This window comes from Protopterus annectens, chromosome 1.part0 (genome assembly GCF_019279795.1).
Source record: "Protopterus annectens isolate FY-2018-M chromosome 1.part0, PAN1.0, whole genome shotgun sequence".
NCBI lineage: Eukaryota > Metazoa > Chordata > Ceratodontiformes > Protopteridae > Protopterus > Protopterus annectens.
In genome coordinates, this window is record NC_056725.1 from 1736680353 (window position 1) to 1736693457 (window position 13105).

Below are 13105 nucleotides of genomic sequence, written 5' to 3' on the forward strand. Positions count from 1 at the left end.
GACTTCCCTGTTATGGATTTTGTTCTATCATGTAATAGCTTTCTCCTCTTACTGTAAAGTTTGTTAATGGCTGGGGTCCACCAGACTGGACGTTTGCCCTTAGTGGAAAGAGTCTTGGTTTTATTTGGGATTGTCTGACCCATGCAGTCCTGGAGGTGCTCATAGAAGGCATTTGTAAGGGCTTCCACAGCTTGGGTTGTGGTTTCCACTGGCTCAGGGGCCTTGAAGGATACCACACCAGTCTTGAGTAGTGTTACTTGGCCGAAAAGTGTGGTATGAGTTATAGCCTGGTAGTACATGGGTGCTCTCTGGAGCCTTGAACCAGGTCTCAATCACTGCGCAGATATCTATGTTCTCCATTTTAAGGAGTGCCTCGAGTGAGTGCATTTTGAGATTTAGACTTCTAGCATTGAGTAGCATTGCCCTCAGTTTTTGCTTGCCTGTTCCTGTTGTGGTGGTGAATTTATTTGAACCTTACCTAAAAAAGGCACTATAGGGGCAGCAAGAGCCTTAGCCAGTATCCAGAATCCCAGGGGCGATAGGTGCAGGCCATCTCTGGCAAAGCATCGTGGCCTGTCGACCATGTCATCCCAAGCAGATAGGTACTGGGTCCCCTTAGAATGACACCAGAAGCTTAGCCAGTTTTTGAAGTCAATCATTTTGTCCTTGTACTGCGGTATCATTCTGGGCGATGGCAGAATGCTACTCAGGGCTAGTGTCATACTGCCTGGGCTACAAGATCGGAGAGCTCTTCCATTGCTCTCTTCATGTAGTCCAGGGAGGTACGTCTCCGGTCATTCACACCAACATGTCATATGTTTATTACACTGCTGATGTCCCCCGTATCTGTATGGCTCCACTAACTAGCATCAGCAAATGGATGGTTGCGTGCAATAAATGTAGGGTAGAAATAAGTGCTTCCCTGAAAGCGAGAGCAGAATAAATTTTAATAAATGTGCAGAGTGAGTATCAGATGATGAAATTCAAACAGTTAATGTCAAAAGCCTTCTCATTGATGACCAGTGCTCAGTAGTAAGCTGTTCTTTTGATGGCTGTTGTATGGTGTAGCCATATCTAATATCGCATAACGAAACATACAGAGAAGAGGCTGGAAAAGAGTTCAGAAATATTTTTTGTTCACAGGACCATTCAGCCCCCACTTAACCATACAACAGGTATATACTTTAGTGTATATTGTTAGGTGCATATTATCAAACAGCCCTGTAATTTTATTAGTACTGATGTTTAAAGGAATAGAAAAAGCATAATTGGTTAACATTAGGCTAGGGGTTTCTTCAGATTTTTGGTTAACAAAACACGCGTGCGCGCACACAAACAAAAGCATAACTTTGAATGTTCTTGTTTCACTGTTGCAGTCATCACATTTGGGTAATCTACCTGCAGGTAGCCCACAGCCGGCTTGAATACCAGAGTCTTCCGATTTCTGCATCGGATTCTGTCGCTTCAGAAGCAGTTCGTAAGTGCCAGTCGGCCAACTCCTGAAATTTTCGTTTTCGAGTTTCAGACGTGAAGTCTTCAAAAAGATAAGTACACAGTTGGGGATCCTTTTTTCTTGCTCTAACCGATGTCAGGAAAAAATTAACAATGGTCTTGCCTGTGGAAAGCAAATACCTCATAGAGATTTTCATTCTTACTGAGTCACCTGTTTAGGCCCAGACCATGATGTCCCTCGCTGTCAGTTTTGTGTCCTGTTCAACTAATTAATTATTCGTTGTCGGGCTATTTTTTAGCTAAATACTTTCGTTCTCGATCTCCGTACTCTGAAATGGCTTCATTAAGCCGTCCAACTACCGATCTCCCTAAAAAACATAAGGATTAAGACAGAGACAGACCGCATAGGTACAAAACTGCCAACAACGCTGCCGAAAAGCTAGTCGCCAGTCCGCCGGTACTCAGTGAGGCGCTTTTGCAGCCCCTGATACCCGCTACTACAGATTCGCAGACCTCTACTGAGACCCATTCAGAGTCCGGTATGCCGCAAGATGTTTCTTCGACTATGGAACCTGCGAATGTCTCTACCTTGGATGAGTCCTGAGCCGCTGTGCAGGCACTGGCTTCTGAGAGTGCATTCAGGCCTACCGATTTTCATGTCAAACAGACTTCATTTCAAGCTAAAAATACCAAATTCCTCAGGCCAAAAGCTCACACTAAGCCTAGAAAACAGTCAGCCAAAGCACATTTTCAGGCCCATATGCTTCAAAAACAAATGATTAGAATGGCTGAAGACCTTATTACCTTAATTAGGGGAAGCCAGCCTTCACCCTCTGAAACCTAGAACTTATTTTCTTTCTGATTCTTCTGATCAGGAATCTGATATCTCTGTTCCTTCTGACTACCAGGATTTACCCTTATGTACTTATGAGGATTCTGAGGCAGAGGATTCCATTCCCTCTGCTTCCCCTCCAGAAGATTTTTCTTTTGATGAAACCTTGCATACCCTTAAGGAGCATTTCTGCTGGGAAAGCCAGGTCTATTCTCAATCCAAAAAGAGACCTAGGGAATTTTTAAACCTGCCTCAACACAGGCCTCTAGCTATCCCTCCTGTTCTGGAGATTGTAGATGATGATTTCATGGAATCCAGCCTTACCCCAGACACTGCCCCCAGCTCCCCAGAAACCTGACCGGTACTACAGAGTACCTGACTCTCTCAGGTTCCTTTTCAAGAATCCTTCTGCAGATCCAGAGACCATTTCCCAAGGACCAAAAGGCATTAAGGCTACTACTGCAAAAAATCCCCTTCTATTAGGGATTCTAGAGCTTTAGACAGATGGGGTAAGAAGGTATATATTTCTGCTACTTTGACCATTAGGACTTTAAATTGCCAGTTTCATATGTTAAAGTATCAGCTGCATATTATGGGAATAATTAAACAGAAAATAATGTTTATTCCTGACTGTGCTGAACACAAAGATTTACAAGAGTTGATGCATTCTGCTGACCAAGTAGGTAAACATACTTTGCATTGTGGTTTTGACACTTTAGAAGCATCTTGCAGGGCTGCTGTCACTGGGTTTGTACTTAGAAGGCATGCTTGGCTTAAGGAACAAAACTTGCCAGATCATGTTAAAGCTAAATTACTGGATGCACCCTTATACCAAGAGCGCCTTTTTGGCAACATAGCAGAAGTCCTCAAAAGGATGCAGGAAAAGCAAAATCTATGCAGACTGTTAAAGATTTCTTACAAGTAACAGCCACCTAGATTCAGTAGGCATTGGCCTTCAAAGAACTGGTCCTTTCCAGTCCCTTCCAGGCCTTCTCAGTCCAAATCCAGGAGCAGCAGACCACCAAGACTTCAGTCTCGGGCTATGCACAGATCTAAGCAGTGGGGGCCCCCACTTCCAAAGCAGGGAGTAGTAAGCCACCCCCCTATGGAAAAATGGCACAATGACTTATCCTTAACTCTACCAAGCCTTTCTTAACTACTTGCTCCCTTGGGAGGAAAGCGCGCCCTGCATGCAAAAAACTGGGAACTCATTACCCAAGACAAATGGGTTTTAAACAGTTTCCCTAGGATACAGATTCCACTTCCATACTCTCCCCACCCCAAATGGATGGCCAGACCTTCCCCCAAACCAGTGGGCGGAGGCCCAAAAACAAGTGCTCTCTCTCCTCAGTATCAGGGCTATTCAACCTGTTCCAGCAGAACAAAGGGGACAAGGTTTTTTTCAAGACTGTTCTTGGTTCCCAGAAAAGAAAACTCCTGGAGTTCTGTCCTGGACCTTTCTATTCTCAACACCTTTCTGGTGGTTCCAAAATTCAAAATGCTAACTCTTCAGCTTCTTCCTGTGCTAGCCAAGGATGCATGGCTGGCAACTCTAGACTTAAAAGAAGCTTACCTGCACATCCCAATAAAGGGAATCCTGCAGAAAATTCCTACTCTTCAGGGCATGCTCCAGGCACCATTAGTTCTCTGCACTGCCCTTTGGCTTATCTACTGTGCCCAGAGTATTTACAAAGTGCCTAGCTTCTGCCATTGCATTTTGAAAGTGGAGAAATGTTCAGATTTACCCATATTTGGACGATTGCCTGATTCAGGTAGAGAGTCAGGACTTGCTATTGCAGCACCAGGCAAACTAAATTCACTGGCAGACGATTTAAGCAGAAATCTCATGGACCCACACGAATGGAAACTGGAACTCAAAATATTCAAGCTCTTGAACAAATGGGGGACACCAGAGGTAGACCTGTTTGCCTCCCCTCAGAACTACCAACTGAACAAATTCTGCACCAGAACGCCACATAGTCAAGCTTGGAAAGTGGATGCCCTGTCCTTTACCTGGGAAAGCCTCTCAGTTTATGCCTTTTCCCCCCTCTGCCTCTCCTCTCGAAAGTTCTACTAAAGATCAAACGGGACAAGCCAAGGACAATACTGATTGCACTACACTGGCCACACCAGCAATGGTTCCCCTCTTTTGCACAGTCTGACAGTGCTACAACCTTGGCACCTGCCTCAGACCCCTTCCCTGCTGTCCCAGCAGGCGGGCCAGATTCTGCACCCTCAGCTTCAAACCCTGAACCTTGCAGCCTGGCTAATTCCCTGACCTCACCTCCAGCAACCCTCAGTAAGGAGGTGCTGGATGTCATTCTTGAGGCAAGGAGGACTAGAAAATCCTATTCAGAAAAGTGAAAAAGATACTGTTCCTGGAGCCAGGCACAGGGGATGGGCACAACGGTGCTCAGCTTACCTCATATTCTAGATTATTTAACAGAAATGCTCCACAAGGGCCCATCTTTCTCTTCAATTAAGATTCATGCCTCTGCCATATCAGCACACTGTAATACTGACCCCCACCCCTCTTCTCTCATCCCCTGCTAAAGCAATTCCTTAGAGGGGCCAAAAATTTAAGACTCCCCAGAAGGGCTCCCACTCCAGCCTGGTACCTTAACTTTGTATTGGAAAAATTCACTCTTCCCCCCTTTGAACCAGCTGCTACAGCAGAGTTGAAATTCCTTTCTTGGAAAACAGCTTTACTTTTAGCCATCACTTCAGCAAGAAGAGTGTCTGAACTGCAGGCCCTCATGGCAGTGAGAACCCATCATTATCTTCCATACGGACAGGGTTTCCCTCAGGACTAATCCATCCTTTATGCCCAAGGTGGTGTGTAGTGTGGCTCCAAACCAGTCCATTCATTTGCCTACTTTTTCCATAATCCTCAGAATAAAGGGGAAAGGATACTGCATTCTGTGGACGTACACAGCTTAGATTCTATTTGGACAGGACTAAGCTTCTCAGAAAATCTGACCAGCTGCTAGTTAGCTTTGCTGCAGGGGCAGAGGGGAAGGCCATTTCAAAGCAAACCCATTTCCCAAATGGGATAGCACATTGCATCCATTTCTGCTACAAACACCATGGAAAACTGACCCCACATGGGGATAAGAACACATTCCACCAGGGCTACATCTACCTCCACTGCATTTCTCAGAGGAGTCCCTACCAGGGACGTCCTGGAAGCTGCAACCTGGAGCTCTGTACATTCACCAAGCATTACCACCTGCCTATCTTTTCTAAATCCAGAGCTGGATTTGCCACAGCAGTTTTACAGGGCCTTATTGCTAGCCCTAATGCTCTTTACCTCCACCCTTCCTTAGCTTTGGGAATCGACCCAAATGTGATGACTGCAACAGTGAAACACAAAGAATGTAGTACAGTTGTGTTCACTTACCGTAAATGTAGATGTTAGTGTATTTACTGTTGCAGTTCTGGTTACCCTGCCTCCAGCCCCCTGAATTCTCTTAACTTTTACCTTTCCTCCTTGTTTGGCATATATTATATCATGTGTATTTGCTTTTTGCTGGGGGTGTTCCATACTGTATAATTGCTTCCTATTGTGGGGGCACCTGACATCTGGGGCAAGAAAACTGATGTAATGGCATCTGCTGCATGTTTTATACCCCTGACGTCATGGAAGGAGCGACAGCATCCGATGCAGAAATACAAAGACTGGTATTCAGGCCAGCTGAGGGCTACCTGCAGGCAGAGATAACCCAAATGTGTTGACTGCAACAGTGAATACACTCGAACATTTACATTTATGGTAAGTGTACACAACTGTACTTTTTGAGCTGTGAACATTTTGTTTTTGAGTATCCTAATCTGCATGATTATGACCTTTTTTACTGTATTCTGTTGTCCTTATTTTATAGTACTTAGTTGTTAACACCGGTTTGTGTTTATGTATCCCTCTTTCTTTGTTTTTTTTTTTTTTTCCTTAAATCTGCAGGCTGATCTTGGGCAAACCACTTGGTGAGGGTTGTTTTGGTCAGGTTGTGATGGCAGAAGCTATTGGCCTTGATAAAGACAAGCCAAACAGAGTGACAAAAGTGGCTGTGAAGATGTTAAAACGTGAGTGTTAAAAGACAGATGAGATTTTTTTGTTATTCTTTACTTCATAATTGTTTTAGAACCCTCTTCACATACCTTGGTGGTATTTTTAGTTGAAGTACTAAGATTTTCGCATTTTCAAAGTGTATCCACTACTAAATTTGCCATAAAGGTATCTTTCTTCACTTATTTGCTAGCAAAGGGATTTTTGTATATCTTCGCACAGTTGACAAAACTGCTTGTTCTGAAGAATTGAAACTGTTTGCAGGTTGTCAGTTTATCGCAACCCAGCATCCAAGAAAAGGACAAGCTCCACTGTATTAAGCCATTTGTTTTTTTTTTCAGGAATATTAGAGTGCACTGTTTGATCTATGGATCTGACTTTAGAGAGGTTCATACAGCAGGTAAATTTGTTAGATGATGCATGTAGTCTTCTGTCCCATCTCAGCAAAAAAAAAAAAAATGCATTTTTCTGGTGGCCTCCAGTTCAGACCAATGCAGGTAGTTTTGCCAGGTGTTCCCCAGCCAAGGCACCCTGCTGATGGCCTCTTTTTGGACCAACAGGGTTAGCTTTGTCAAGTGTTCCCTGCCCCCTTTCATTTAATTTCTGCAGTTTTCATGATAGAATGTTCAGAAGTAAAACTTTACATCCATGGTCCCATGCTGCCATTCATTCCTATGTGGGGCTATAAGCAGCCATGTCAGGCAAGAACTAGCATTTATCTTTTGCCTACCCGTTAGTCCTTCCTGTGGATATGGTCACATTAGCTGTTCAAAACAGTATGCACACATTCTCCTATGACAGAGCTATACAAGGGTAGACATACCTTTTGAGATGATTTTCTGTATCCCTTCTTTTATACTTTTCTAAGGGGTGCCGCAGTGATACTGGAATCCTCGTGTATGGACCTATGGCCTTTTAGATTTTTTGTAAGAGTTGCTTTAGTAAAGTAGAATCTTTTCCCTTTGGGAAATGTGTGTAGGCCACGGGCCTTACCTTCCTTCCTCCCACTCTACCCATTAGAGTATCTTTTTGCCTTGCCCCTTGCTATCAAGCTGTCCTTTTTGATGGGACTTTAGGGAAAGTGTAGTATTTAACTTGGTAAATGTCTCATTACAAGCAATGGTGAATTGCTAGGTCTGTATGCCAGCTGTCAGACATAAATGGAGGGAAACACTCCTGGTTAGTTTTTCTTTTTTTTTTTTTTCCATGCCTTTATCACTTCTCCCATTCTCAGTTGAGCGCTTTATACAACCCAGATACCTCGTAAAGAGTGCAAAGTAATTGTTTACTTTGGTAAATGTGTGCTTGTCTCATCTATAGTCACATTTGGGGCCTAACCTAGGTAGATGTGTTGAGCCAGGTGGATCCTTTTCAGACATGACCTGGATGAATGGCAAGAAAGAAGCAGCATCAACACAGAGTTATTGGTTTGGATGTTAACTCATAGATTAGTATGTCTGAATAGCAGGCTTATGATCTGTTGACCGTGGAAAAGGTTAATTGACAGAACCACATGTCTGTATTTCTCATTGTGTTCACCCTCAAAAAACACGTAATTACTTAAAAATAGAGAAGTGCATGCAATTTTAACTAGAAGATGTTCTATTCTTATGTTGCAGTATTCTTACTGTGGGATCCTCTGCCTCAGCGACCCAAACATCGGTTCCTATACAAAAGCTTAAGCCTGGTTGCTGCTGGTGCGTGGGACGTCACACATAGGGCCATAAACCAGGGGCCTTAAATGTGACGTCTGCATGGACAGACCTCAGAAGTGACTGCCCAGTCAGACAATAGTCCAAGTGATATCCCACTAGACCAGTGAAATGCAACCAAGGGCCTTAAATGTGACGTCTGAATTCACAGACCTCAGAACTTTTCTGCCACAGTCAAATGTCAGATCGATCGCTTTGCTTCTCTCCTTCAAGATGCCTAAAGTTAAGTACCCCGTTGGGGAATTCTTATTTTTGCTTGAGCATGAGTTGTTTCACTGTTCCTAGCCGATGCCTACTAAGAAAGGTAAATGCAGATGTGGACATTAAATTCAACATAGATTCCCATGACCGTTGCATGTTCTGTTTAGGCTAGGAACACGACCATACCTCCTGTGCTATCTGCCAGTCTTTTGTCCCCAAAATGCTCAGAAGCAGTTTGTCTGTCATCACTTTGTATTTATAGAGAATCAGAAGTTGACGTTAAGAACAGATCTGGAGTCGGTCGCCCAGGTGGAACCACCAAGAAAAAAGGCTAAAGTTTCAAAGTCTACCACCTCTGGTCAGACGGCCGGCCGACCGTCAATATAGGCATTGAGGGATGTCCGCTAGTACCATCTACTTTGGCGACTACCCTTGAGGAAGCCACTTCCGAAGTACCGGCAGGCACATCTTCAGAGGTTATTCCAACGTCGGTCATTACCAAAGTCTAGGGAGAGCCAGGATCCACCGGACGACCTTCTGTGATCCAGGGATGTTCTTCGTGTTTCACTGTTGCAGTCATCACATTTGGGTTATCTGCTTGCAGTAGCCCTCAGTCAGCCTGATTATCAAAGTCTTGGGTCTTGCGTCAGTTGCTGTCTCATCTTCCGTGACATCAGGTAGTCAGGGGTATAAAGCATGCAGCCGACGCCATTACATCGGTCTTTCTTGCCGTGCGGTGCCTGATGCAGAAGCAGATTGCAAGTGCTGGTCATCCGACTCCTGATATTTTTTTTTCAAGTTTCAGAACCAAAGTCTTCAACTAAAGCTAAGTTTCCTGTTGGGGAAATTTTTTCTTGCTCTAAACCAATGTCAGTAACAGTTAATAGTATTTCTTGTGGAAAGCAAATACCTCAAAGATTTTCATTCGTACTGTATTCCTTGCCTAGACCCTGACCATGATGTACCTCGCTGTTGGTTTTGTGCCATTTAAACCACAAACTATTCGTCAATATATTTTTGCTTCTAAATACTTTGGTACTCTGTTCAGTTATCCAGATATGTCTTCGGTAAGCCACCTGACTACCGACATTCCCGAAAAACGCAAAGATAAAGACAGAGACAGGCCACCTAGATCCAAAGCTGCCGGGGACGCTACTCCTAAGCTAGTCGCCAGTTCGCCGGTACTCAGGCACTTTTGCAGCCCCTGATACCCGCTAGTTCCGATTCGCAGGCCTCTACTGAGACCCATTCGTAGTCCGGTATGCCGCGAGATGCTTCAACTGGGGAACCTGCGGATGTTTCTACCTTAGATGGGACCGGAGCCGCTGTGCAGTCACCGGCTTCTGAAGGTGTATTCAGGCCTACTGACTTGCATATTAAACCGATGCCATCTTCTTCTTCAAGGCCTAAAACTCAAACCATGCCTAGGAAGTCAGGCCTCTATGCCTAAAAAACAAATGGTGATAATGGCAGAAGACCTTATTACTTTAATCAGGGGAAGCCAACCTTCTCCCTCTAAGAGACCTAGGACTGAATTTGCTTATGATACATCTGACCAGAATTCTGAAATTTCTGTCTCCTCTGAGGACCAGGATTTACCCTTATCTACCTATGAGAATTCTGATGCAGAGGAACTCTATTCCCCCTGCTTCTCCCCCAGAGGACTTTTCTTTTGATGAAACCTTGCATACTCTTAGGGAGCATTTTCACTAGGAAAGCCAGGATTACTCCGATTCTAAAAAAAGAGGCTTAGAGGCTTCTCTTACTCCTGCCCCAACACAGGCCTTTAGCTATCCCTCCTGTGCTGTACATTGTTAACGATGCCTTTCGGAATCTAGCTCAGCCCCTGATTCTTACCTCCTGCTCCCAAAAAAACTGATATTACAGGGTTCCTGATTTTTACAAGTTCCTTTTTAAAAATCCTACTGCAGATCCTGAGACCATTTCACAGGGACCCAAGGGCATTAAGGCTACTACTGCCAAAAATCCTACCCCCTCTGACAGATTCCAGGGCCCTGGATAGATGGGATAAGAAGGTATACACCTCTGCAACCTTGGCCATCAGGGCCTTAAATGGCCAGTTTCATATGTTAATGTATTATTGGATTGCTTAAACAGAAAATTATGTTGATTCCTGATTGTGCTGAAAATAAGGATTTACAGGATTGAATGCTTTCTCCTGAACAGGTTGGAAAACATACTTTGCAATGTTGTTTTGATTCACTAGACTTCTTGCAGGGCTGCTGTCACCGGGTCTGTACTTAGAAGGCATGCTTGGCTTAAGGAGCAATCTTTGCCAGATCATGTTAAAACTAAATTGATGGATGCTCCCTTAAAATCAGGACCGCTTGTTTGGCAACAAAGCAGTAGTAGTTCTTAAAAAGATGGAGGAAAAAGCTAAATCTATGCAAACTGTTAAAGATTTAGTAGGCCTTGGCCCTCAAAAAATTGGTCCTTTCCTGCCTCTTCCAGGCCTTCTCAGGTCAAACCCAGAACCAGCAGAACACCCAGACTTCAGTCCCAGGGTACGCACAGGACTAAGCAGTGAGGGGTTCCCACTTACAAATCAGGGAGTAGTAAGACTCCTCCCTATGGTAAGCTGTCTCAATGACTTAACTTTAAAACTTCCACGCACTTCTCAACTTACTGCTCCTTTAGGGTGAAAGATTGCTCTGCAAGCAAAAAACTGGGAACTAATTACCCAGGACAAATGGGTTTTAAACATAGTTTCCCAAGGATACAGATTTCACTTCCACACATTACCAACCCCAAACTGTTGGCCAAATCAGTGGGCAGAGGCTCAAAAGCAAGTACTTTCTCAAGATTAAAGGCTATTCAGACTGTACCAGAAGAGGAAAAGGGACAAGGTTTCTACTCAAGACTTTTCCTGGTACCCAGAAAAGACATCTCATGGCGTCCTGTCCTGAACCTTTCTATCCTAAACACCTTTTTGGTGATTCCAAAATTCAAGATGCTGACTCTTCACCAGTTGCTTCCCATGATGGGCAAAGATGCTTGGTTGGCAACACTGGATTTAAAGGAAGCCTACCTGCACATCCCAATCAGGGAATCTTGCAAAAAATACCTACGCTTCAAAGCAGGCTTTATGCACCATCAGTTCTCTGCACTGCCCTTTGGCTTGTCCACTGTGCCCAGGGTATTCACAAAGTGCCTAGCTCCCGTCATTGCATTTTGCAGGCAAAGAAATATTCAAATATACCCATACCTGGACAATTGTCTAATTCAGGCAAAAAGCCAAGACATACTTCTGAATCATCTAGCATTTGTACAAAAGATGTTAACTTGTCTGGAGTACACCATAAACGAAAGTAAATCGCATCTGGTACAAATTATATTCCTGGTAACAAGCTTGAACACAACTTCCCAGATGGTTTTCCTCACGCCAGAGAAACAAATTCATTTGACAACTTACTTCAAACTAGTGGCCACAAAAACCCTGCTATCTGCAAGGCAAATACTGCAAACCTTGGGGTTCATGGCCTCGTGCATTCTACTAATTCCGTATGCAAGACTGCATATGAGGAATCTACAATGGTATCTAAAAAGCCTTTGGTGTCAACATTCTCAGGATCTAGAAACTATTTTTCCTGTCATACCTTGCCTATGGTTAGAATTCCTTTGGTGGGCAGAGGCCTGCCACCAAAGCAAGGGACTACAATTCACTCTACCCCCTACCGCCAAACCCTAACAGACTCATCAGACTATGCATGGGGGGCTTACCTGGCAGGGAAGTGCATTCAGGACAGATGGAACCCAAGTCAAGGTTAGCTGTACAGAATGCTCTGACTGCCTTCAAGGACCACATTCTTCCAGGACAATTAATGGTAAAGACGAACAACACCACTGTTATGTGGTACATAAGCAGGGGGGTACCCATTCTTAACCCCTCTGCAGACTAGCCATGGCTCTGTGGAACACAGCTTTGAGCTACCATGTGCATCTCCAGGCTCAATTCCTGCCAAGAAAACTAAATACACTGGCAGATGAACTAAGCAGAAATGTCATGGACCCACACGAGTGGAAACTGGAACCAAAGACACTAAACATGTTGATCAACAAATGGGGGAGCCCAAATATAGACCTGTTTGCCCCCCCCCCCCCCGAACTACCAATGGAATAAAGTCTACACAAGGATTCCCCACAAACAAGCTTGGAAAGTGGATGCTCTGTCCTTCATCTGGAAAAATCTATCAGTTTATGCCTTTCCTCCTCTGCTTCTCCTCTCCAGAGAACTACTAAAGATCAAACAGGACAAACCAAGAATGATACTGATTGCAGCAGACCGGCCATGCCAACACTGGTACCCCCTCTTGGGCAGTGTCACAGCTAGCCCCATGGCACCTGCCTCAGACCCCTACCCTGCTGTCACAGCAGGAGAGCCAGATTCTGCACCCCCATCTTCAAACCCTGAACCTGGCAGCCTGGCTAATTACCTAATCTCTCAATTACCATCCCTCAGTAAACAAGTGTTGGATGTCATTTTGGAGGCAAGGAGGCCTAGTACTAGAAAATCTTATGCTGAAAAATGGAAAAGATTCTGTGCCTGGAACAAAACTCAAGGGATGGCCACAGCAGCACCCAATTTACCTCAGATTCTTCAGTACTTAACTGAGATGCTTCACAAAGGCCTTTCCTTTTCCTCCATCAAAATTCACGCCTCAGCCATTTCAGCTCATTACAACCCAGAACCCACCCCTCTTTTCTCACCCACTGCTCAAGCAGTTCCTCAGAGGGACCAAAAACTTACGACCACCCAGGAGATCCCCAACCCCAGCTTGGGTCCTTAACTTTGAATTGGAAAAACTCGCTTCCTCTTTTTGAGCC

General features: G+C 44.4%; 1 protein-coding gene across 2 annotated transcripts in view; it reads left to right on the forward strand.

Moving 5' to 3' along the window:
- LOC122799715 (fibroblast growth factor receptor 1) overlaps nucleotides 1-13105 on the forward strand; it is a 749414-nt gene that overhangs the window by 389176 nt on the left and 347133 nt on the right. For both annotated transcript variants that reach the window (XM_044068959.1, XM_044068968.1), the window contains exon 7: nucleotides 6243-6364. In XM_044068959.1, coding sequence (XP_043924894.1) covers nucleotides 6243-6364 — 122 coding nt within the window. The remainder of the gene's footprint in view (nucleotides 1-6242; nucleotides 6365-13105) is intronic.